This window comes from Onychomys torridus, chromosome 7 (genome assembly GCF_903995425.1).
Source record: "Onychomys torridus chromosome 7, mOncTor1.1, whole genome shotgun sequence".
Lineage (NCBI taxonomy): Eukaryota > Metazoa > Chordata > Mammalia > Rodentia > Cricetidae > Onychomys > Onychomys torridus.
Window position 1 is genome coordinate 100,072,632 of NC_050449.1, and position 23,798 is coordinate 100,096,429.

General features: G+C 37.0%; 1 protein-coding gene across 7 annotated transcripts in view; it reads right to left on the minus strand.

Annotated features, from left to right (window-relative positions):
- The window catches only part of Dock3 (dedicator of cytokinesis 3), a 391,678-nt gene that overhangs the window by 202,884 nt on the left and 164,996 nt on the right, over window positions 1–23,798 (minus strand). For all 7 annotated transcript variants that reach the window (XM_036193576.1, XM_036193574.1, XM_036193572.1 and 4 more), the window contains exons 5-6: window positions 23,163–23,259; window positions 1,476–1,624 (exon numbers count right to left, since the gene is read on the minus strand). In XM_036193576.1, the coding sequence (XP_036049469.1) occupies window positions 1,476–1,624; window positions 23,163–23,259 (246 nt within the window). The remainder of the gene's footprint in view (window positions 1–1,475; window positions 1,625–23,162; window positions 23,260–23,798) is intronic.

The window sequence follows — 23,798 nt, forward strand, 5'->3', positions numbered from 1 at the left end:
CACAAAACACGAAGTCCCAATTCTCCCCAGTTGCCCAGTTCTCTGCGGCTGCTGGTTTCTTATTTGCTCACATAAAGGGAAACAAGTAGCTATTAACTGTTTTCAAGGTATGATTATTCTTCATACAGACTTTCAAACCATTAGTATGACCTTTGCATGTCCCTCTCATATCCCCTGATTCTAGGAGCTTCAGAGCAGACTGTCTCCAACATAGCTAAAGTTCTCTCGGCCTATATTTGCTCCTTCTGTCAAGTAGCCTACTTCCTACCTTTCAGAAATAGGTTCACATATCTCATTCCTTTTCTTTTCTATCATTTCAATAATGCCTTGGTTGGGAGAAGAACATAAATATTAAATAGATTTAAATATACATATGTCTGAAGTAGGAAACAACCTAGTTGCTTCAATGTCCAATGGACATGAATAAGTTTTAAATTTAGGAAGAAATAACTTTAATGTATCTTAATTTACAATGACAAAGTCTCAGATTTTTATTTTTAAAAAAATTATTTTATTTTGTGCATATGTGTGTTTTGCCTACAGGTGTATATGTGCACCATGTACATGTATGGTGCCAAAGAAGCTATTAAGTGAGCAGCAGATCCCCTAGAACTGGAGTTGCAGACAGTTGTGAGTCACCATGTTGGTGCTGGCTATAGAACCCAGGTCCTCTGAAAGAGCAGCCTGTGTTCTTTACCACAGATCCATGTCTCCTGCCCCTAAATTTATTTAACAGAACATCATCACATCCGCTGCATAAATGCAGGAATCTTTCTGAATGACAAATGAGTTAAGAATATTCAGAAGTATAAATCCTCATTTATAGATTATGCTTATTCAGATTTATTGTATGGCTGGAAAATATATAAAAAACACTAATCTCTCTCTCTCTCCTCTCTCTCTTCTCTCTCTCTCCTCCCTCTCTCTCTCTCTCTGTCTCTCTCTCTCTTCTCCTCCTCCTCTTTCTCTCTTTCATCCACACACACAGTATTCATTTATTTGTTTTGTGTATATGCATGGAGATGCCATGCAGAATCAGAACTTTGAGGAGTCAGTTTCTCTTGTGAGACTCCACCATGTGGTGTCTGGGAATCAAGCTCAGATAGAGAGGTTCAGTGGCAAGTACCTTTATCTGCTGAGCCATCTTTCCTGACGCCCCTCCTTTTCCCCTAAAGTACTATAGAATATTTTTTAAAGTATACTCTAATTAGTGAGGTTTAAAATAAAGTAACTTGATCTCTTAGAAGACAGCTCAGAGGATAACCCAGTCCAATTTTTTAATTCTTTCCAGAAATAAAACACAGGCTAAGAAGTGAATGCCCTTTGATAATGAGAAGAAACAATGATACCTAGCAAACCTGTACAGAAGATATATTATCTTTAAATCATTAAAGAGAAGCCTAGATCAAGTTTAAATTCTCTGAGGACTGAGTTACAATGAAACTAAGAGATGCCCAAGTAACAGTCATACTTACTCATTACCCCAGTCCAGGCGCACGGTGATGTGCCGTTTAACCTCCCGCGCCTGATCCTGTGTCAGGTGACCAGACAGTAGCTGCCTTCGCAGGTCAATAAGTTCATTCATCACATGGCGTAGTTTGTAGAAAAGATCTACTTTGTGTTTCTGAAAGGTATTTTGGTGTGGGTGAAATATAAAAGGGATATGGAAAGGGAATGAAAAGAGAAAGAAAAATAGTTAAACTATGAAAAGTGCTCATTTCCCTGAACTATAAAGGCAATGTAAGAAGGAGCTTACTTAGAAACAAAGTTTTGACTTCCTACTTTCTAAAAATTTGTGCACACAGTGCTATCTAACAAGGCAGTGTAACTAATCTGGATCATGGAAAAAGCACCCCCTCTATCCCTTTCTGGACTACTCATCTCAAGAAAATCAAAGTTATTAAGCTTAATCAGAAAAGTAACTTACACAGGAGCCCAAAGCTGATTTCACAACGGAAGTAATAATGCACTGAACAGCAAAGACTTCTACCATCTGGCAACACCTCTAGTTTCATCAGGAGGGATAGTCAAGTTGAAAGGAGGAGGGAGAGAATTAACTGCCCTATTTTGAAGCAACTAAGGTTTCATATAAAGCCAGTCTCAGGAGTGAGATTCCTTTCTTGGTTTCTAGGCCTCATCTAGCTTTCTAATTAGCTTCTTTTAAACAGTGTGGGTCCCTGGAGTAATTGATTTCTACTCTCTACTCCTTTCAGCTTAATAAAGATCCTTACGTTTATAAAAGTTAAGTAGAAACATCATAATGAACTTAATTAAGGGCATTATAGTGTTTATTACCTTGCAAGTAAAAAAATAAAACCAAAACTAAGCACTCAGAGTTGATGCTTCAAAAATGTTAAGATTAAAAATTTAAGAACTGAAAGTCTTATTTCATAGAAGCAAAATCTTGACTTTTGAATACTTAGGATTCTGTTTTTTCAAAGACAAAAATGATTTTATATGATTACTGAACAATTTGGAATAAAACAAGTCTATAAAGAATGTTTTTAATGATCAATCAACAAATGCCAAATGCAATTTTTTCAAATATTTATGTTCCATAATCACATGAATCTACAGGTAGAAAGGGGTAACCATATTATCACAGAAAGAAAAAGCCTCTAATATGGGTAATGACACAGAAAGCTGGAAATTTAATGAAATGACTGAAGTTTTTTCCTTTGATTACTTCATTCTCAAAGAAATAAAGGGCAAGATCATCCCTGAGAGTGATGTAAAAGGATGCTGAGGCTCTAGGAAACATCAAACAGTCTCTCAGGGAACGGTAACTTCAATTAGAGGGGAATTCAGTTGCTATGTAGCTCTGAGATTTATGTACTATTTAAAAGTGGAGGTCTTTTTCTTTTTTAGGCCAAGTATAAGGAAGTGTACTGACATCAGTGTATCACATGTATACATATGAGTTATGATTTATTATTTTTAAAGATTAATTTTTTATTTTAAGTGCATCGGTTTTTTGTCTAAATGTGTGTCTGTGCATCACATGCAAGTCTGGTGCCCACAGAGGACTAAAGAAGGCACTGGATACCCCTGGAACTGGAGTTACAGACAGTTGTAATTTGCCATGTTGGTGGTGTAAATCGAACATAGGTCTGGAAAAGCAGCCAGTGCTATTAATTGCTAAGCCATCTCTGCAGCCCATGTGCCACAATGTAAATGTTTGTGTCACACCAAAATTCACATATCAAAATTCTAACTCCTAAGGCAATGGTACTAGAAGGCAGTACCTTTGGGGAGATGATTAAAGTCAAGAGGGCAGAGCCCAAATACCATTGGTGCCCTTATAAAATAGCTCAATGGAGTTTGTTCATCTCCTATACAATGTAGGATGTAGTGAAAAGGTGCCAGCTATGTGGAAATGGGCTGTCCCATGACAGTAACTCTGTGAGTACCTTTATCTTAGACTTCCCAGAATCTAGAACTATGATGAATAAATTTCTCTTCTTTACAATTTATAAAATTTTGATATAAAAGCTTTAATAAAGTAAGAGTATATGTGTAGTATATATGTATATAATTATGTAAATGGGTGTATACATATATAAGCAGATACCATACATGTAATATCTACACACATGCATATACATACATAGTATTTATGCAAGAATATATTGGTATAGGAATTATAAACAATTTTGTTTTTAATAAGTAATTTTCATATTTAAATGTCCAGAAATAATAATATCTACCATGCCCTGTTCTTTTGTAACAATGTGACATGGACAGTCCTTCAGGGAAAGACAGAGTGTGTTTCTCCATGAATCTGGGCAGGTCCCGAGACTGTTCTGAGCAACAGAACATGACAGCAGTGAACTAAGTCAGTTGCTAGCCCTTAATTAGTTCTCTTCTTGCTGTCTCTTAGCATGCATGAATAAATGAATGAGTAAAGTAATCATGCTTTTAAAAGCACAAGCTACATGTTAAAGTCACAAGTAGGCACTCTAATAACTAGTTCCGAATATGTGGGCTATACTGCATAGCCTTGTCAAATCTTCAGGGGCTTACTGCCCACCCTACAACTATATGATGCAACAGAATGAGAAACCAAAAGAGAAAACTGCCCAGCTGAGTAACTAAAACATTTAGCAGCTGTTTGAAGCTACTAAGCTGTTCATGTTTTGTTACATAGATAACTGGAATAAAACTGCCATACTTTTTATCTAGTAGAAAATCCATTCTCATTTCACTATGCAAAGGTGGAAAAACCTGTCCTAACCTTTTGTGTAAAGATAGAGTATGAATGAAATGGATCATATAATTAGAAAGCAGCATTATTATTGCAATCATATGGTGTCATGTATTTTCCAATCCTCTACACTCAATTCAGTGGTTCCTCTCTCAGGGGCCTTCCGCTGCTGCACAGGCACTCTGCTAGCTTAGTTTCCCTTAAGCTTTCGCCTACAGTAATGTCCTTCCTAAAATCTTACCCTATCTGTAGTCAGTAAAATTCTGTGAATTCTCAAGGTAAGAACTAAAGCCACTAACTCAGTAGAAGTTCTGTGTAACCAGAGCTCTTCCAGCACTTTAACTCCTGAATTAAGGTAGCCCACAACTACATGTGCAAAAAGGAAAGAAAATGAGCTCTCATGCTGGAATAACTGGATGTGTAGTCAGCATAACCAACAATAAAACAAAACGAAACAAACCAAAAAACGGATTCAATGATGGACTTTGTTGTGAATTTCACAAAATTGAGGACAAAGAGACAATCCACAAACTTTCAGGGAAACAAATTGTAAATAGAGGAACTAGAACACTGGCATAGCATGACAGAAACAACAGCACTGGAAGACGGAAAATGATGAAGACCTGTTTTCAAAGTTCTGAAGGGTCTGCTTTTGTTATTGTTTTGTCTGTATGAAACAGTCTCACTGGATATTTGAGTCTAGATGAAGTCAAACTCTTGATCTTCCTGCCTCAACCTTCTGAGTGCTGGCTAGGATAAGTGTGTATACCCAAACCAAGCTAAAATTCCGTATCTTATTTATAAAATTTTTATATTCATCAAAACTATCAATCAAAGGTAAGGGTAGGCTAAATATATTTTAAAATGCAAAATGATTATTTTTATTTTACATGATTTTTTTTTCAGAAAGCTATTAGTAAAGCGTTTTTGCCAAATGAACAAATAAGCCAAAATCAAGGCAAAAGTGGTTTAGCCTCAGAAACAAAGACACTTTTCAGTACATATTAATGTAAAAGGTGGCAGGGTTACACATAGGATATAACTGGGAAAAAGTTATGTTGACTAAATACCTAATTCATTTGAATATACTCAACAGAGATTGTTATTTCTGCTAAAAGGTTAGATTTTAGAAAACAGAGTAAAAAAAAACCAAGCAGTCACTAACTACGAAAACAAGTTATACAAGAAAGGAAGCACAACCTGAATTCCTTATTTATGAGGAACAATTATAGAGACATCATAACAACTTAATACTGACTTAAAAAGGGATGGTACCGTATTTATGAAAATAGTTAAGAGACATTGTAACTACTGAATATTGACTCAAAATAGTGATATTGAATTTTGGACATAAGGCAGGAGTGGAATAGTACATGTGTAGGTGAATGAGCATTCAGTTTAATTATTGTCTTTTACAGTAAGAAAATCATTAAATAATACCTCAAGTTTAGAAATGACATCCACTAAGGGAATATTTCTAAACATGTAAAACATTAAGGAAAAAGCTAAAAGGGCTAGAAAAAATAAGTATGAATTAGAAGTGCTCGAAGAGATAGCACTAGAACTCAAATTGAATTAAATAACTAGCAGTATAAATTTATTTAAAACCCAGATTTACATACATCTTTGACTGTTTTAAAAGACAACACTGAATATCCCCAACTATAAAAGGCCTTCTTCCATCTCTCACCCCAAGTAAGTTATCATAGGACACAAAGTACAGTCTGAACACAGCTTTCATTGCTTTTTACCAACTTAAATACTGATAAATGGAACTAGAAAAATCTGTCTAAGTACAATGACTCCCTGTAAAATCAACACAAAAGCTAGACTCCTTATGTGTCTCATTCCTGTAACATATGAGAAATGAAAAGCATTCCACAGCAGAAGGCAGCCCTGGAGAAAGTTTTAAGCATGTGTCTTAACTACAGCATGTCATTTGTCCACTGACAGCTTTCATAGTCTGGTGACATTACATACAGAGCAGCAATGATTGCAGCTACCCTGCCAACTAAGCCCCTTTAGGTTCTAAGTCATCCTGTAGCAGTAAAGAAAAAGAAAAGAGGCAGAAGGTACATATTTACATCTGGTAGTCTACAGCAACAGTCATTTCATACCAGGACCTAATTCCAAGGAAACCTAGGAGTTCCTTATTAAAGGCTTAGTGTTATACTAAATCCTAAGTCTGATTTGTTTTCTCTTAAAAGTCTGTCTTTCCTCTTAGGGGAAAAAACCTCAATCCTTTAAATTAAATGTTAAACAATTCACCCCTGCACTTCCAAAGTGAATTCTCAAGTTCATCATTAGCAGTAATATGAGAGCATTCCTGTCTTCCTACTACTAGACTTTAATAATGCCTTAACAATATACCATAGTGGGTAAGGGATACTAGATACAGGGTCAAGAATGCTTGATGCTCTATCTTAACTGCCAATCATAGTGATCTGGCTGAAATTTACTAACTTCTGTGGTGTGCCTTGGTCTTTTCATTGGGGGAGGTAGGACAGAGGTGAAAGAGGGAGAGATGAGAATGAATCTAGCTGCATCTGTAGTTATTATCACACCTCTGTTTTGTTCTTTCTCCAGTAGACACTGCTCTGGACCTGGTCTCAAAATTTCACCTAGTTTGCGAGATGAGCTTCTAAACAATGACCACCAACCCTTACCCTTGTGTCTTACTTACAATATAAGCACCCCTACCTAACAATAATGCTTTTTAACACCCAAATGGTAATCACAATCTTGTTGTATCACATATTCCCTTTATGTTTTAACTACTTATATACATAATTCCTTTTTAAAGTTTGGCTCATTTTTATCTGTTTTTAAGAATTGTCATATGCAGAAATTCTTTATCTCCCTGATGAAATAAACCTTTACTTCTGAAGAGCATGCTTCTCTGAAGAAGGTAAACAAGTCAGTTGTAGTTGTTTTTCTTTTAAAGTGAGATAGTTACTGATGAAGTCTTAGACCTGAACTCAAAAAGCTATCAACAGTCAGAGGAACTACAAAGTACAAATGTAACATAAATCTTCGATGGTCTTTTTCTTTTTTTGGTTTTCTGAGACAGGGTTTCTATGTGTAGCTTTGGAGCCTGTCCTGGAACTCCCTCTGTAGACCAGGCTGGCCTCGAACTCATAAAGATCCACCTGCTCTGCCTCCCGAGTGCTGAGATTAAAGGTGTGCACCACTACTGCCCAGTCCTTCAGTGGGTCTTTTAATAATAATAATAATAATAATAATAATAATAATAATAATAACAACAACAACCCAGAGGCAGATATTGGGATGAATGCTGAAAGATCAGGGAAGCAGAACAAGCCACAGCCAACCTCACCTTGCCAACTCCTCAGCTGATCTTGTTTCCTCAGACTGAAAACCTCTGAGTCCTCACCCGAATGGATCTCAGCTGAACTGCTTAAAAGCCTCTAGTTCTTGGTCCTCACGCCTTATATACCTTTCTGCTTCCTGCCATCACTTCCTGGGATTAAAGGCATGTGTCCTTCCGAAGCAAAGACAGGAGATCTCAAGTGCTGGGATTAAAGGTGTGTCCCACCACGCCTGGCTCTGTTCCCAGTGTGGCCTTGAACTCACAGACCTCTGACTCTCAAGAGTGATAGGATTAAAGGTGTATGCGCCACCACTGTCTGGCCTCTATGTCTAATCTAGTGGCTGTTTTGTTCTCTGATCCCCAGGAAAGCTTTATTAGGGTGCACAATATATAAAAACTATAAATTAATAAGAATAAGGCATTTTCAGATATAAAAAAGTACATATGGTTATACATAACTATATGCTGATGTAAAAACACAGCTATCATTTCTAAATAAGCATGAGCTCATTTATTCTGGAGCCAAATATGAATGACCTTGGCACAGGATTTTTCTACATTTTAGTTGTACCTTAATTTCCTTCAGCAATGCTTTAGCTTTTAGTATACAACTTTTCCACTTTCCTGGCTAACTTTATTCACAAGTATTTTATTATTTTTGATGTTATTATCAATGGGATTGATTTCCTAATTTCCTTTTCAGATAATCTATTAGTTTTATAGAAATGTAAATGACTTTGGTATGTTCTTTCTATCCTATAACTTTAGTGAATTTGTTGGTTAATTCTAATGAGGTGTATGTATACACACAGTCACCAGAGATTTCTACGTACACTTCTCTAAAAACAGATATTTTGCTTTTTTTTCCTATTTGAGTACCTTTAATTTTTCTCTTCCTTCATTATTCAGTCTTGGGAGGTTATACGTTTCTGGAGATTGATCTACTTCAATTTTGCTAATTTACTAGAACAATTGCAGAGACTGTATGGGTCTGAGCTAGGTCCTCTACATATGTGTTATGGTTGTGTAGCGTGGTGTTCTGAAGGAACTCCTAAAAGTGCCCCACTCCCACTTGACTGTCTCTGACTCTTTTGCGTGCTCTTAAGACTCTTTTCATCCTACCAGGTTGCCTTCTCCAGCCTTGGTATGAGGGTTTGTGCCTAGTCTTATTGTAACTTGTTATACTGTGTTGATATCCCTGGGAGGCCTGGTCTCTTCTGAAGGGAAAAATGCAGGAGTGGATCTGGGGAAGAGGGTAGGTATGAAGGAGGATTGGGAGTAGAGGAAGGAGGGAAATTGTAGTCAAATATAATGTATGAGAGAAGAATAAATTTAAAATAGAAAACATACACAAGCTATACATACCATTTTTGCCTTTTACCACTTTGTATGAGTGATCAAATTACTTCATATTCTTGACAAAAATTGGTATTGTTATATTTTTATAGTTGTGTGGTATTGTAATTTTAGCTTTTTTTCTATGAAATGCTAATAGTATTGAATAGTTTTAGCGTGCTTATTTGCCACTTCTGTATTCTCTTCAATGAAATGTCTTTTCAGGTCATCTGATCATTTTTGTAATAAATTTTTTTTTACAAATGTCTTACAATTTTTGAAAAAATAAACAAGCAGATAAAGTAAAAAAAATCATAACTTGTTAGCAATCAATTTGCTAGGGTTTTAAAAGATGTAAAACCTTTCTTTCATATTAAAGAAGCATCTCAGAAACCTCTGACTTAGATTCACTCTCTTCTAAATGACATCCCTCTACTTTACCTGCTTAAAAACTCCCTCATTATAAACTTCAGGCTTGCAAAGAAAAGCCCGAAGTTGCTCTGCCTTTACACACATAGTTGATGCAAACTGTCAATTCTTCTCTCATGTGACATGGAAAACTGTCCCCTGAAACCAGCATACATGCCTCATTATTTCAACTGCAATCATTTTACTTTTTCCATTATCTTTAACTCCAAACATCATGTTGCTTTTGTTTAACTATAAAGTTAACATTACTACTATCTGTTCAAGAAAATGCTTAATTTCTTTTCCTGCCTTCATTTCTCTGAGTTAGTTACAGTGAGAAATCTGGAAATGAATGTAGAAATAAAGACAATTGCTTTTTAAATCAAGACATTCTAGATGACTGTGAGCGGGCCCTAAGCTTAATACATCAATAGTACTGGCACCTATCACATGTTATGTGGTGTAATTTAAGTATATCTGCTCACCTGACATAGTGAAACAATGTTGCAATTGTCTACAGGGAAATCAACAAGTCTAAATTAACTTCTGAAACTATAAATTTTCCAAATACTCATCAATTAGAAATATTTTTAAACACTTATATGCTTAGTAAAATATTCTAGAATAAAATAGTCTAAAACATGAGCATTTTTAAAAAGCCACAAGATCTGAGTTTTCCTAATCTAAAGGTAAGACTTAAAATATTTTGAAACTGAACAAACTTAGTAATATGTAAATATAAATGTCTATATTTTTAACATATATATTCAAGAAACTATGTAAAAGAATAACTTGGACTTCTTTATCATATAGGTGTTGCATAAATTCTAAATTGTCTTATAATAAAAAACCCAGAACCAGATATTGGGGTAAATGCTGAAAGATTAGAGAGACAAAGGAACAAGCCACAGTTACTTCTCACCTCACCAACTCCATGAATCCTCTGACTGAATGTCTCCAGGACCCACATAGTAGAAATAAAGAACTGACTCCTGCTGGGCAGTGGTGGCGCACGCCTTTAATCTCAGCACTTGGGAGGCAGAGGCAGGCAGATTTCTGTGAGTTTGAGGCCAGCCAGAAAAGGTGCAAAGCTACACAGAGAAACCCTGTCTCAAAAAAAACAAAAAACCAAAAAACAAAAGAACTGACTCATATATCCACTGATAGATAAGACAGGCACACATACACATGTACACAAGCATAAACACACACACACAACAAATAAATAAAATGTAATTTTAAAAGATTTTAAAGAACTTAGGTCCAATTAATCTAGAATTAGCTGTTATCCAAAGCAAAACTCTAGGTATTTAATTAGAATACAAAATTCATTCTGCAAATTCAGACAAGCTGTCTTCTTCATGTTATTAAGGTCATAAATTCAACATTCTAATTCCTCCTCTGCAAGTGACCATGGGCACAAAATTAAACTTCTCTGTAAAAAGCTAATGCCAACTCCCTTGTTGTTAGGATAGAAGATGGTCACTTTGCTTAGGGGTAGCAAAAAGATTGATGAGTTAATTTCTAGTAAAGTGAGCTTCTTTGCAGAATGTACAAGAGATACAAATGATTGTAAAGAGCATTTATATTATGCTCTTTTTTATACATGTTATTTTATTAGCCCTTCATATATGATAGTGACATGATTTGCGAAGCAACTTGAAACAAGACTACCCTATTTCTCCTTTCAAATCAATACGTTATGGGCAATCTGCAAAGAAATAAAGCAATTGAAACAAATTAGCACCCAAAAACAAATCTGAAGACTCAGCAAATACTCTGTATTTCAAAAATACATTTCAGACCCAGCATGGGGGCACATGCCTTTAATCCCAACAACTGGGAGGGAAAAGTAGATCCTAGTGAGTTCAAGACCAACCTGGTCTGCATAGTCAGCTCCAGAACAGCCAGGTCTACAAAATGATAACACAATAACCAAAAAATTATTTAAAACATCTTCCTATAGTTTACATAAACTTCCTCTTTCATTTAAAACACAAACATCCAATGGTCAGGAGATACACAAAAACTTTAGCATATTTCATGAAGACCAAAAGTATTTGGCTACTATAACTATAGTTATCCTACTACAGAATAGTAATATGGAGGTTCCTCACAAAACTAAAAGTAGCACTATATGACCCAGCCATACCACAACTAGGTATTTACTCAAAACATTCTAAAGCAGCATACAACAGGATATCTGCATATTTATGTTTACCATGGTCTATTCATAATAGCCAAGTTATAGAATCAACAACCTAGATACCTACCAATAGACGGATGAAGAAAATGTGGTGTATAAATACACATATACATACATACTCAATGACATTCTAGTAAACCATCAGCAAGAATGAAATTATAGCATTTTCAGAAAACTGGGTGGAACTGCAGGTTGCATTATAGAAAATAAAAAGACTGCATGCTTCCTCTTATGTGGAATCCTATATATATTAATTTAATTTTACATATCAGCTATGGATTCCCCTGTCCTCCCTCCTCCCAGCCCCCCCTACCCCTCCAGCCCCCAATTCCCATCTCCTCCACGGCAAGGACTCACCTAAGAAAGACACAGGGATCACCCAAAGACAGAGCAATGGATGAGATCTACATGAGAAAACTGGACATGAGGCAGGGGTAATGAAGGGCAAAGGTTGGGGGAAAGAGAGCTTAGGAGAGTGAGAGATCCTAGATGAATCAAGAACAGAGAGGGAGAACAAGGAAAGAGAGACCATGATAAATGACCCCATGGGAATAGGAAGAAGCAAAGTGCTACAAAGGTCCCCAGAATATTTTTGAGACACAAACGTGAAAGATGATGTGTCCCAGCCTTCTGCTAAAATATCTGAGAAATACACTGGAGACAGTTGGAGAACAACCAACCTATGAGGTGGGGAACAGCAGAAAAATACTAGTTTTGGTAACAAAGAAAGAAAAGAAACTTCAGAAAACAGGACAGAAGCATCCCAGCTCATTACAGAAACCTTGACTCTGATCAGAAAGTGTTTTCCAACCAGGGCTAAGGCAAGTTCACTGCTTGTGAGAAAGTTGGAGACTCAGAAAATCTGCACTGTCTTAGTGATATATAACATCATATAATATATATAATTTATTAGTGATATATAATTCAAAGAAGGGGGAAGAAGGAAAGTAGGGGAGAGGTGACCCAAAAGCTTCTAGATGACCCAAAAGCTTCCAGAGGCATGGCAGAAGGAGAGGAGAATGATGGGAAAATCCTCTCAGCATTCAACTAGAAGTGGAAAGAAGCCATTATTTTCTGGTTTTTTATTCATCTCACATACCAATCATAAACCCCTCTCTTTCTCCTCCCTCCTCCCACCCCTCCTGCCTTCTCCCCTCAACACACGCCCCATTCCTTCCTCCAACAAGGCAAGGCCTCCCATGGGAAGTACATTCAGTAGGTCCAAGCCCCTTCCCCTACATCAAGGCTGTGCAAGGTGTCCCATCATACGTAGTAGGCTCCAAAAAGCCAGGTCATTCACCAGGGATGGATCCTAATCCTATTGCCAGGGGGACACTTAAGCAGGTCAAGCTACATAACTGTCTTGCTTATGCAGAGAGCCTAGTCCAGTCCCATGGAGGCTCCATAGCTGTTGGTCTAAAGTTCATAAGTTCCCACTTGTTTGGTTTGGTTGTCTCTGTACATTTCCCCATCATGACCTTGATGCCCCTTGCTCATAGAATTCCTCTTCTCTCTCTTTGACTGAACTTTTGGAGCTCAGCCTGGTATTTGGCTATAGATCTCTGCGATCTGCTTCCATCAGTTACTGGATGAAGGCTCTATGATGATAGTTAGGGTACTCACTGCTCTGATAACTGATCAGTTCAGGTACCCTTTCCACTGTTACTAGTAGTCTAAGCTGGAGTCATCCTTGTGGATTCCTGGGAACTTCCCCAGCACCCGGCCTCTCCCCATCCGTATGACATCTCCATCATGGTATTTCCCTCACTGACCCCCTACTCTGTCCCTGCTCCAGCTCAACTATCCCATTCCCTCATGTTCTCATCCCCCATCTCCCACCCTCCATTGCCCCCCATCACCAGTTTACTCATGTAGATCTCCTCTATTTCCCCAACCCAGGGCAATCCATGAATTCTTCTTAGGGTTCTCCTTATTAGCTAGCTTCTCTGGCGCTGTGGGTTGTAGTTTGGTTATCCTTTGCTTTACATCTAGTATTCACTTATGAGTGAGCACATAACAGGTTTGTCTTTCTGAGTATGGGTTACCTCACTCAGGATGATATTTTCTAGATCTATCCATTTGCCTGCAAATTTCATGATGTCATTGTTTTTTTACTGCTGAGTAACACTCCATTGTGTATATGTACCATTTTCTTTTTTTTAAATAATCTTCTATTCATTTTACATATCAACCACAGATTCCCCTGTGGTCCCTCCTCCTGCCACCTCCTACCGCCCTTTCCCATCTTCTCCAAGTCAAGGTCTCCCATGGGGAGTCAGCAGAGCCTGGCACATTCAATTGAGACAGGTCCAAGCCCCTACTCCCTGCACCAAGGCTGTGCAAAGTGTCTCACCATAGGCACTAGGTTCAAAAAAGCCGGCTTATGCACTAGGGACAGGTCCCGATCCCACTGCTTGGGAGCCCCCTATACAGTTCAAGCTCAACAACTGTCTTGCTTATCCAGAGGGCCTAGTCCACTATCATGAGGGCTTCTCAGATATTGCCACAATTCATGTGTTTCCACTAGTTTGGCTAGTTGTCTTTGTACTTTTTCCAGTCATGGTCTCAATATCTCTTGCTCATAGAATCCCTCCTCTCTCTCATCAATTGGATTCCTGGAGCTCCACCTGGGATGCAGCCATGGATCTCTCCATTTGCTTCCATCATACCACATTTTCTTTATCCATTCTTCGGTTGAGGGGCATCTATGTTATTTCCAGGTTCTGGCTACTATGAATAATGCGGATATGAACACAGCTGAGCATGTGTCCTTCTATGATTGAACATTCCTTGGGTATATGCCCAAGAGTGGTATAGCTGGGTCTTGTAGAAAGCAGGAAGAAGTCTTGAACTCATTGGCACAGGAGACTACTTCCTAAATATAATACCAGTAGCACAGACACTGAGAGTGACAATTAATAAGTGGGACCTCCTGAAACTGAGAAGCTTCTGTAAGGCAAAGGACATGGTAAATAAGACAAAACAACAGCCTAAGGAATGGGAAAAGATCTTCACCAAGCCCACATTTGACAGAGGGCTGATCTCCAAAATATATAAGAAATTCAAGAAACCAGACATCAAAATACCAAACAATCCAATCAAAAATGGGCTACAGAGCTAAACAGAGAATCCTCAACAAAAGAAGCCATTTTAAAAAGACTCTTCCCTGTTGAGTCAGCAACTAGGTAGCTCTAGAGACAAAAAATTTATCTTCAGAGATAACTCTGGAAACTCAGAACAGGTGTCATGGGACAGAACAAATGAGAGCTGACCTACAGAATATCTCTACTTTAAAAAGGAATCAGAATCAAGAGGTCCCACTGATTGATTGATCCTCTCAGTGTCTGTGCTACTGGTGTGGAAGTGATCTCCTATGCCAATGGGTTCAAGACTACTTCCTACTTTCTCTTCTATCAGGTTCAGAGTAACTGGATTTATGTTGAGGTCTTTGATCCACTTGGACTTAAGTTTTGTGCACCCTGACAGATATGAATCTATTTGCAGCCTTCTACACGATGACATCCAGTTATGCCAGCACCATTTGTTGAAGATGCTTTCTTTATTCCATTGTACGGTTTTGGTTTCTTTGTCAAAAATTATATGTTCATAGGTGTGCAGGTTAATGTCAGGGTCTTCAATTCGATTCCATTGGTCCACATGTTGGTTTTTATGCCAGTACCAAGCTGTTTTATTACTGCAACTCTATAGTAGAGCTTAAGGTCAGGGATCATGATGCCTCCAGAGGTTGTTTTATTGTACAGGATTCTTTTGGCTATCCTGGGTTTTTTGTTTTTCCATATGAAGTTGAGTATTATTCTTTCCAGTCTGAGAAGAATTGTGTTGGTATTTTGATGGGGATTGCATTGAATCTGTAGATTGCTTTTGGTAAGATCACCATTTTTACTATGTTAATCCTGCCTATCCATGAGTATGGGAGATCTTTCCATTTTCTGACATCTTCTTCAATTTCTTTTTTCAGGGACTTAAAGTTCTTGTCATATAGGTCCTTCACTTGCTTAGTTAGAGTAACCCCAAGGTATTTTATATCATTTGTGGCTATTGTAAAGGGTGATGTATCTCTGATTTCCTTCTCAGCCTGTTTGTCTATTGTATATATGAGGGCTACTGATTTTTTTTAGTTGATCTTATATCCTGCTATGTTGCTGAAGGTGTTTATGAGCTGTATCAGTTCCTTGGTTGAATTTTGGGGGTCATTCATGTATACTATCATGTCATCTGCAAATAGGGAAAGCTTGACTTCTTCCTTTCCAATTTGTATCCCCTTAATCTCCTTATGTTGTCTTATTGCTCTAGTGAGAACTTCAAGTACTATATTAAATAAGTATGGGGAGAGGGGACAGCCTTGACTTGTTCCTGATTTTAGTGGTATTGCTTTGAGTTTCTCTCCATTTAATTTGATGTTGGCTGTTGGCTTGCTATAAATTGCCTTTATTATGTTTAGGTATGTTCCCTGTATTCCTGATCGCTCCAAGACCTTTATCATGAAGGGGTGTTGAATTTTGTCAAATGCCTTTTCTGCATCTAGTGAGATGATCGTGTGTTTTTTTTTTTCTTTGAGTTTGTTTATATGGTGTATTACATTGACAGACTATCGTATGTTGAACCATCCCTGGGATGAAGCCTACTTGATCATGGTGGATAATTGTTTTGATGTGTTCTTGGAGTCTGTTTGCCAGTATTTTATTGAGTATTTTTGCATCAATGTTCATGAGGGAGATCGGTCTGTAGTTCTCTTTCTTTGTTGCATCTTTGTTTGGTTTAGGAATCAGGGCAATTGTAGCCTCATAGAAGGAATTTGGTAATATTCCTTCTGCTTCTATTGTGTGGAACAATTTAAAGAGTATTAGTATGCTATGGATATCGCTCTGTATAAATAAAATGTTGTTTGGCTTGTGGCCAGACAGGAAGAGAATTCTGGGAAGTGGAAGGCTGGATAGAGAGAAACTGCCAGCCGCCGCCATGACAAGCAACATGTAAAGACACCGGTAAGCCACAAACCATGTGGCAAAGTATAGATTAAATAGAAACGGGTTAATTTAAGATAGAAAAAGTAGGTAACAAGAAGCCTGCCACAGCCATACAGTTTGTAAACAATGTAAGTTTCTGTGTGTTTACTTGGTTGGTTCTGAGCATCTATGGGCCTGGCGGGTGAGAGAGATTTGTCCTGACTGTGAGCCAGATCTTCTTTGAAGATCTGGTAGAATTCTGCACTGAAACCATTTACATGGGTACTAGATATCTGAACTCCACTTTTTACTTTGGTGTGTCATGGAATTTTTTCACTGAGCATCTTCCTAGTTGTTTTTTTTTAAATAGACATTTTATTTTGCTGTTATTTCATTTTGATGCACAATTAAATTAAATATTAAGAAATTAAAAAAAAAGAGGAATCAGAAACTTATATAGTGTATTCTACAAGGTGGAAATCTAGCCTAGGCCCTAAATTTAGAGTAGGATATATAGATAAAGATATTACACCTACAAACCACTCAGCTGAGGGCCTATACAGAGACAGGACTAGCACTTGAAACCTGCTCACACACTGGACTGGACAAAGGCAGAAGAACAGCACATATACCTCACCTCAGAGAAGAACTACACAAAACCACAACCAGAGATCGCACAAAAACAAGCCTAGTCCCTGTGCATAGGTCAGAGACTCTATATTCCTAAAACTATCTTCTTCACCTCTATACTTCCCTTATTTAATGTGTAATTTTAATTTACTGAATAAATTTAGTCCTGCCCTGTTCTCCTGTCTCTTCATTTGTGCCATTTTCTAAAGTACACGGATTATCCTGTATTGGAGGTCTCCCTGCCTCAGCCTCCTGAGCTCTGGGCTGATCTTAGGTTGTTTGCATTTCTTTCCCTTTTTATTCTTTCATTCTACTTTAGTTGGAACTGCCTTATTTCCTCCATTTGTCTTCACTGTCCATCACTTCATTGCCCTCCACCTTCTTTTTCGCGCTGTTCTGATTCTGACCACTAGTCTTACCCTCTCTGCTTCCTTTCCATTTCTAGGCTTCGAGACGAACGTGTTGTGCAAACCACACCATCCATGCAACTTCACTCCTTTCCCTCTTTAAATTGGTTATTCTTTCTATTTTACTGGTGGACCTATTCACAGGTTGTCATTGGTTCTGGAGATAATATATGACCGGGCACAGTGGTACACACCTTTATTCCTAGTACTCAGGAGGCAGAGGTAGAGAAATACGAGGACTACCAGTACTACACAAAGAGACTTTATTCCAAAAAGTAAATAAAAAATAAATTTCCCACATATGATAAAGAGTCCAAATCATTGTGGAGATCTAGATAGGAGTCCTAAGTATGTGACCTGGTAGATTAGCTACACGTCCAGTCAAACAGATTGGTCATGCAAATAATCAGCATGTCATCATATGGAAATAGTATGACACCAAGCTTGGACAGATCCATACATAAAGAGGTTAAAGAAACAAGTGATTCAGACTCTTCGATGCCAAAACCTGTTTTCCCTTCTTCCTCTCCTTTAATCTAGGCCTATTGGCCTCCTAGGATGTTCCCTGTGGCCAGTTAACTAAGAAAGAAAAATACTGAAGCCTGTCATAGAAACAAAGAGATAGATTTACACAAGTATATTTGTACCATTCCAAAATGGGAATGTTGAAGCATATTATAGTTCACTGATGGAGCAGTCTACCAGAGAATGATGAAAAATACCCTCCTGGTGAACAGAAGTTTGAGTGGTATGTTTGGGTCATTTGTTGTATCTGATGTGAGTTTCAGAAATAAACATGGACACTGATTCATGAGAAGTTTTAAAAGTTTTTTTTGGTTTTTGTTTGTTTGTTTGTTTTGTTTTTTGGTTTTTCGAGACAGGGTTTCTCTGTAGCTTTGAGCCTGTCCTAGACTAGCTCTGTAGACCAGGCTGGCCTCGAACTCACAGAGATCCACCTGCCTCTGCCTCCCAAGTGCTGGGATTACAGGCATGTGCCACCACTGCCCGGTGAAAAGTTTTAAAAGTTTTGATGGGTGGTAAGGAGACTGGAAAGAAGATGAATGAAGACCAGTAAAGGAAATATAGGGTAAAAGGAATATGCATGGTCCTCTCTGTAAAGTAGCATTAACTTGAAGTTATTCAAAGTACTACTCACTACAATAATGAAGGAAAATAACACATCTCATGAGTATGAATAATCTTTTTCTCCTTAGCTAGCCTAGTGTTTCCTCAATAAGACCATAGCAAGGTGGCCAGGGAGGCAGGAACATAATCCACCCACAACCTCAGCAATATTGATTTCTCCTTAATGAAGATGGTATGGCTAATGCTTCTGATGAGTGTTGAATCTAACAACAAAAGCCAGTCCTCAGTCCTTGGTAAGACATTATTTCTCTTGGGAATCTAGTGAAAAGTAGATTAAATTCGATTTTTTATGATAAGGAAATACAGATTCAACTTTACTGAATAGGCATATTCTACATATACAGTTGTCTTCTTCAGTAATTATGCTTCCAGTATTATTTACTATTATCCATGGACTCACATAATACCTTATCCCCACACTCATGGAATACGTGGATGTTTACAACTGATGAAGGAACTGCAACAATGAGATTATGCCTGTAGAATTGATTGGTCATTAACTAATCATGAAACTATATTCCACAGTCAAAACACAAGTGTTGGAAAATCAAGGCGTCAAGCAGGAATAGATCTACTCAACATCATTCTAATTGCTCATTTATAGATTTTAAAAATTCTCACCTTAAAAACTTTGAACTTCGTTAGTTATAGATATTAGTATTTATGAGCAGTTCATGTTTAAAACAAGAGTCACAAGAATTACTATGATATGCCAGCACTTATGAGGCTAAGACAGGAGGATCAGAAGTTCAGAACCAAGCAGTGCTACTTAGTAAGTTCCAGGACAGCCTGGGCTAGATAGCAAAACCCTAACTAAAAAATAACACACATACACACACACATACATACACACACACACACACACACACACACACACACACACACACACCCCAAGGATCAAATCTTGTGAGTCAGAAAAATCCATATAAAATGTATAAACATGATATAACTGTACATTTATTAAATTCTTTTAAATTTTGTACTGTAAATTTCACTTAATTGATTTAACAATAGCCAGAAATACTTCAGTTTCTTAGCATATCTTGCATAGAAATGGTAATAGGCATAGTTTTAAAGCCTAGCATGGACTATGGTAACTCTTTAAAATTAAGAATAAAAGTAATTTGGGGAAATAAATGCCTTGTCTAGCAATAATGATGACCAGCAATGACTAGATTGTTTTAGGAAAAAAAGGAAAAAAATAACTTTTGGATGGCTTCAAGTGAGCTTATAGTTTTTTGTTTTTTGTTTGTTTGTTTTTTTTCAAGTCAAGGTTTCACTATGTAGCTCTGGCTGTCCTAGAGCTCACCATGTAGACCAAGATGTCCTCACACTCACAGAGATAATGGCTGCCTCTGCCTCTAGAGTGTTGGAATTAAAGGTGTGTGCTCTCACACCTAGCTGTTTGTTTTGTTTTGTTTTTTGTTTTTTGTTTTTTGTTTTCCAAGACAGGGTTTCTCTAGCTTTGGAGGCTGTCCTGGAACTCGCTTTGTAGACCAGGCTGGTCTCGAACTCACAGAGATCCGCCTGCCTCTGCCTCCCGAGTGCTGGGATTAAAGGCGTGCGCCACCAACGCCCGGCTGACAATTTTGTTTTGACAGAAAAACATAATTAGGTATTTTCTACAAATGGAAGCTCTCTGATAATCTTTATGTAAAAATAAGACTAATGAACAGGGAAGTTGTGGTATGATGTCTCAGAGAGATGAGGTTTTCCTATTTCAATTCATGTATGTATATATATGTATGCATCATACAATCCAAATAACCTCCTTATACAAATGAAACCCATTTTATTATGTCCATTTATTTCTATATACAGAATACCTTCTCAAGTGATAGGACTTCTTTGCCACTAAATATCATATGCACTAGTAAATACAGACTTCTATAAACATAATTTTACCCATTAAGTGTACCTTGTATTGCCACTGTACATTGTCATAATCAGAAAAAGGATATTGTTACAATATGGTTACAGAAATATCTCTCACCATAGTCAGCTCATTAAGCACTTCCTTAAACCTTAACAGTCACATTTCAACCTCAATCAACCTACTTCAATCACTGGATTTCCTCACTTTGAGGATGTTATATAAGCAGAATCACAGTATATTCAACTCGATGAATTGTATGAATTTTATGCAATATGATGTCCTTGAGATCAATTTAGATTGCTGAAAAGTACCATTAATTTTTAAATTTCTGTTAGTTTTCTATTGTATAAATCAAAATAAATAAATGGAAAACTATAAAATCATTTGAAATCAAACATAAAGTTATCTTTTTTCCTCTTTCAAAAACAACCTAATTTTGACTGATCATTAATATTTCTAGACAAGGCATTTATTTCCCACTGTAAAATATTTGATGTTTTAGCAGTTTTGTCCTTTAAAAAAGGTTTTATGAACATTCATGAATTAGTTTTTAAGTAAATTAAGTTTTCATTTCTCTAGGGTAAATACACAAAGCTGGGTCATTTATTAAAACCATGTTTGATGTTTTAAGAAAATTAAAAAAAAATTCCAAATAGCTGTATCATTTTTCATTTTCATCAGCAATACAGAGGAGAACATGAGCCGCGTCTCTGCCATGACTTGGCATTAGCAGTGTTTTATTTCATTTACTCAGGTAGGTATACGTTTTACTGCAGCCTTGCTTTGCATGAGTCCAATGGTTAATGACAAGGAGAGTGTTCATGTGATTACTGAGTATCTACATACACTCCTTAATGAAGTCTCCTTTCTATATTTTTTGGAAATCATACAATTGAATAATTTCATTATTTTCAGCTTAGAGAATGTTTTATATATTTTAAATACGTCTCTTTTTACAGATGTGTGATTTGAGGTTTTTTCTAGTCTATAGTTTTATCTTTTCCATTTACCACAGTGGTTTACAAAGCAAAGCTTTTTAGGTTTTATTGTGTACTCTGTCAAGCTGTTTTTTGTGAGTTATGCTTTTGATAACCCTAGCAAGTCCCTTCCCGTCTTTACCCTATCTCTGAAGTCTTCTGGTATATGATTTATTTGTTCTGCCCAGGAGTCTCTGTTGCAATGCTACTCTCAGCAAATAACAACAACAAAAATACTTGCAAGGATATAGAGAAAAGGTAAACTATAAACATAGTTGGTAGGCATAAAAATCAGCACAGCCAAAACAGTGCTAAAGACAAATGTGTTTATTCTACCTTTCCTAGAATTCAAACCTAAAAACGAGTTGTGTTTGGCTCATTTTGTTCAGAATTCAAATTCTGCTACTTATTTCTAGTGTATAACTATGGACATCTTATCATTCTCTACTCTGTGTCTAAATGGGCTTATGGTTTTTTCTTTGTTACTTTTGTTTGTTAGTTTTTCGAGACAGGGTTTCTCTGTGTAGCTTTAACGCCTTTCCTGGAACTCACTCTGTAGCACAGGCTGGTCTTGAACTCACAGAGATCCACCTACCTCTGCCTCCCGAGTGCTGGGATTGAAGGCATGTGCCATCACCTGGCTTCTTTATTTCTTTATTTTGGATTTTATTATCCCTAAAGGCAACGGTACTGAAAGCCTGGTTCCTCTCACTGAGAGGATCCACTCACCGAGAGTTAAGAGGATCATGACAAGCTCTGACCCACTTAATAGATTATCCACTGACGGATCATGAAGTTAGAGAAACGGGCCTAACTGAAGAAGTCAGTCATCAGAAAAGTGCCTTTGCATTTTTTCTTTTTTATGTTTTTGGCTCTCGATGCTTTACTCTTATTTTCTTTTGCATTAAAAATTGATTTCATACCAAAAAAAGAAAAAAAGAAAAGAAAAGAAAAGAAGTGCCTTTGAATAGTATATCCTCATTTTGGCACCTTCCAATCCATTTCTTTTTGCCTACAATCTGCCATTTTCTTTCATTATATTCTTTCTGCCAGGATCCATTATTATGCTCAGGCCCAGATGCAAAGGAGTTAAGGGGACCATGAACTAAAAATGCTAAAAGTATGACCTAAATCTCCCTTTTTCGAAAATATTTCCCTTTCTTTCTTTTAAGTTGTCTTGTCACAGAGATGACAAGTAACTAACATAGATTTCTAATAAATTTTTAATTAATTGCTGACTAACAAAGTGTTACATATGATACATTCATTTAGTGCAAGAAACCATTAATACAATTTCTTGGCCTAAATCACTATTAGGATGATAAACAATAAAAATTAGGAAATTTCCAAGCGTTTTTAATCATTCAGTAAACACTTGTTTATAAAAGCATATATGAACATGCAACTTAGAAGATAGATAAGATTCATGGTTATGGAACTTAAATTCTAATGATCAAATTAGGGCAAAGGTGCTGTATGTCTAAAATATGAAAACTGTGCTCTGTTTAGGTTCAAAAAATTTAGTTTGTTACATTCCAACTGATAATCAGAACATATACTTAGAAACTGGAAATAATTTAAAATTTCAAACAGAAGAATTATCACCAAGGCAGACTTTCTTTTCACTTGGTACAACAGAACTTTATGGCTCATGAAATGACTATGAACTACTTACCACATAGAGTTGTTTCCACAGACTGGCCCATTCCTGTAGAGTTGTTGTAACTTCTGTCACGATAGAATCTTCAAGTGGAACTACGGTTTCGTACTGCCTAGAAACAAAAATCACCACAGCCACATTATTTTTGATAAAATCTTAGATGCCATCTGCTACATTTTTCAGTGTTCTAAACCCAAATTTTAAAATCATGAAAACATAAAGAGAAACACAGCTAACTATTCAGACACCTTTATATAGTAATAGCATACAATGGTGTAACTGGGCTAAATTAATGTAAATATTTGTTTTTTTTACATAACTTCCAATTGCTTTTAGAAAAGTTGCCTAGAAAACATTGAGATTTTTGTTTGTTTGTTTTGGTTTTTTAGCATCATCTTTTTTTCTTTTTTTGGTTTTTTGAGACAGGGTTTCTCTGTGTAGCTTTGCACCTTCCCTGGATCTCGCTTGGTAGCCCAGGCTGGCCTCGAACTCACAGAGATCCACCTGGCTCTGCCTCCCGAGTGCTGGGATTCAAGGCGTGCGCCACCACCACCCGGCTTAGCATCATCTTAAAACATTAAAGGTTTTTCCTTCTAGAAAAACTGTAACACTACAAAATTCTTGCTTAGTGTAGTAGTTTGAAAGTAATTA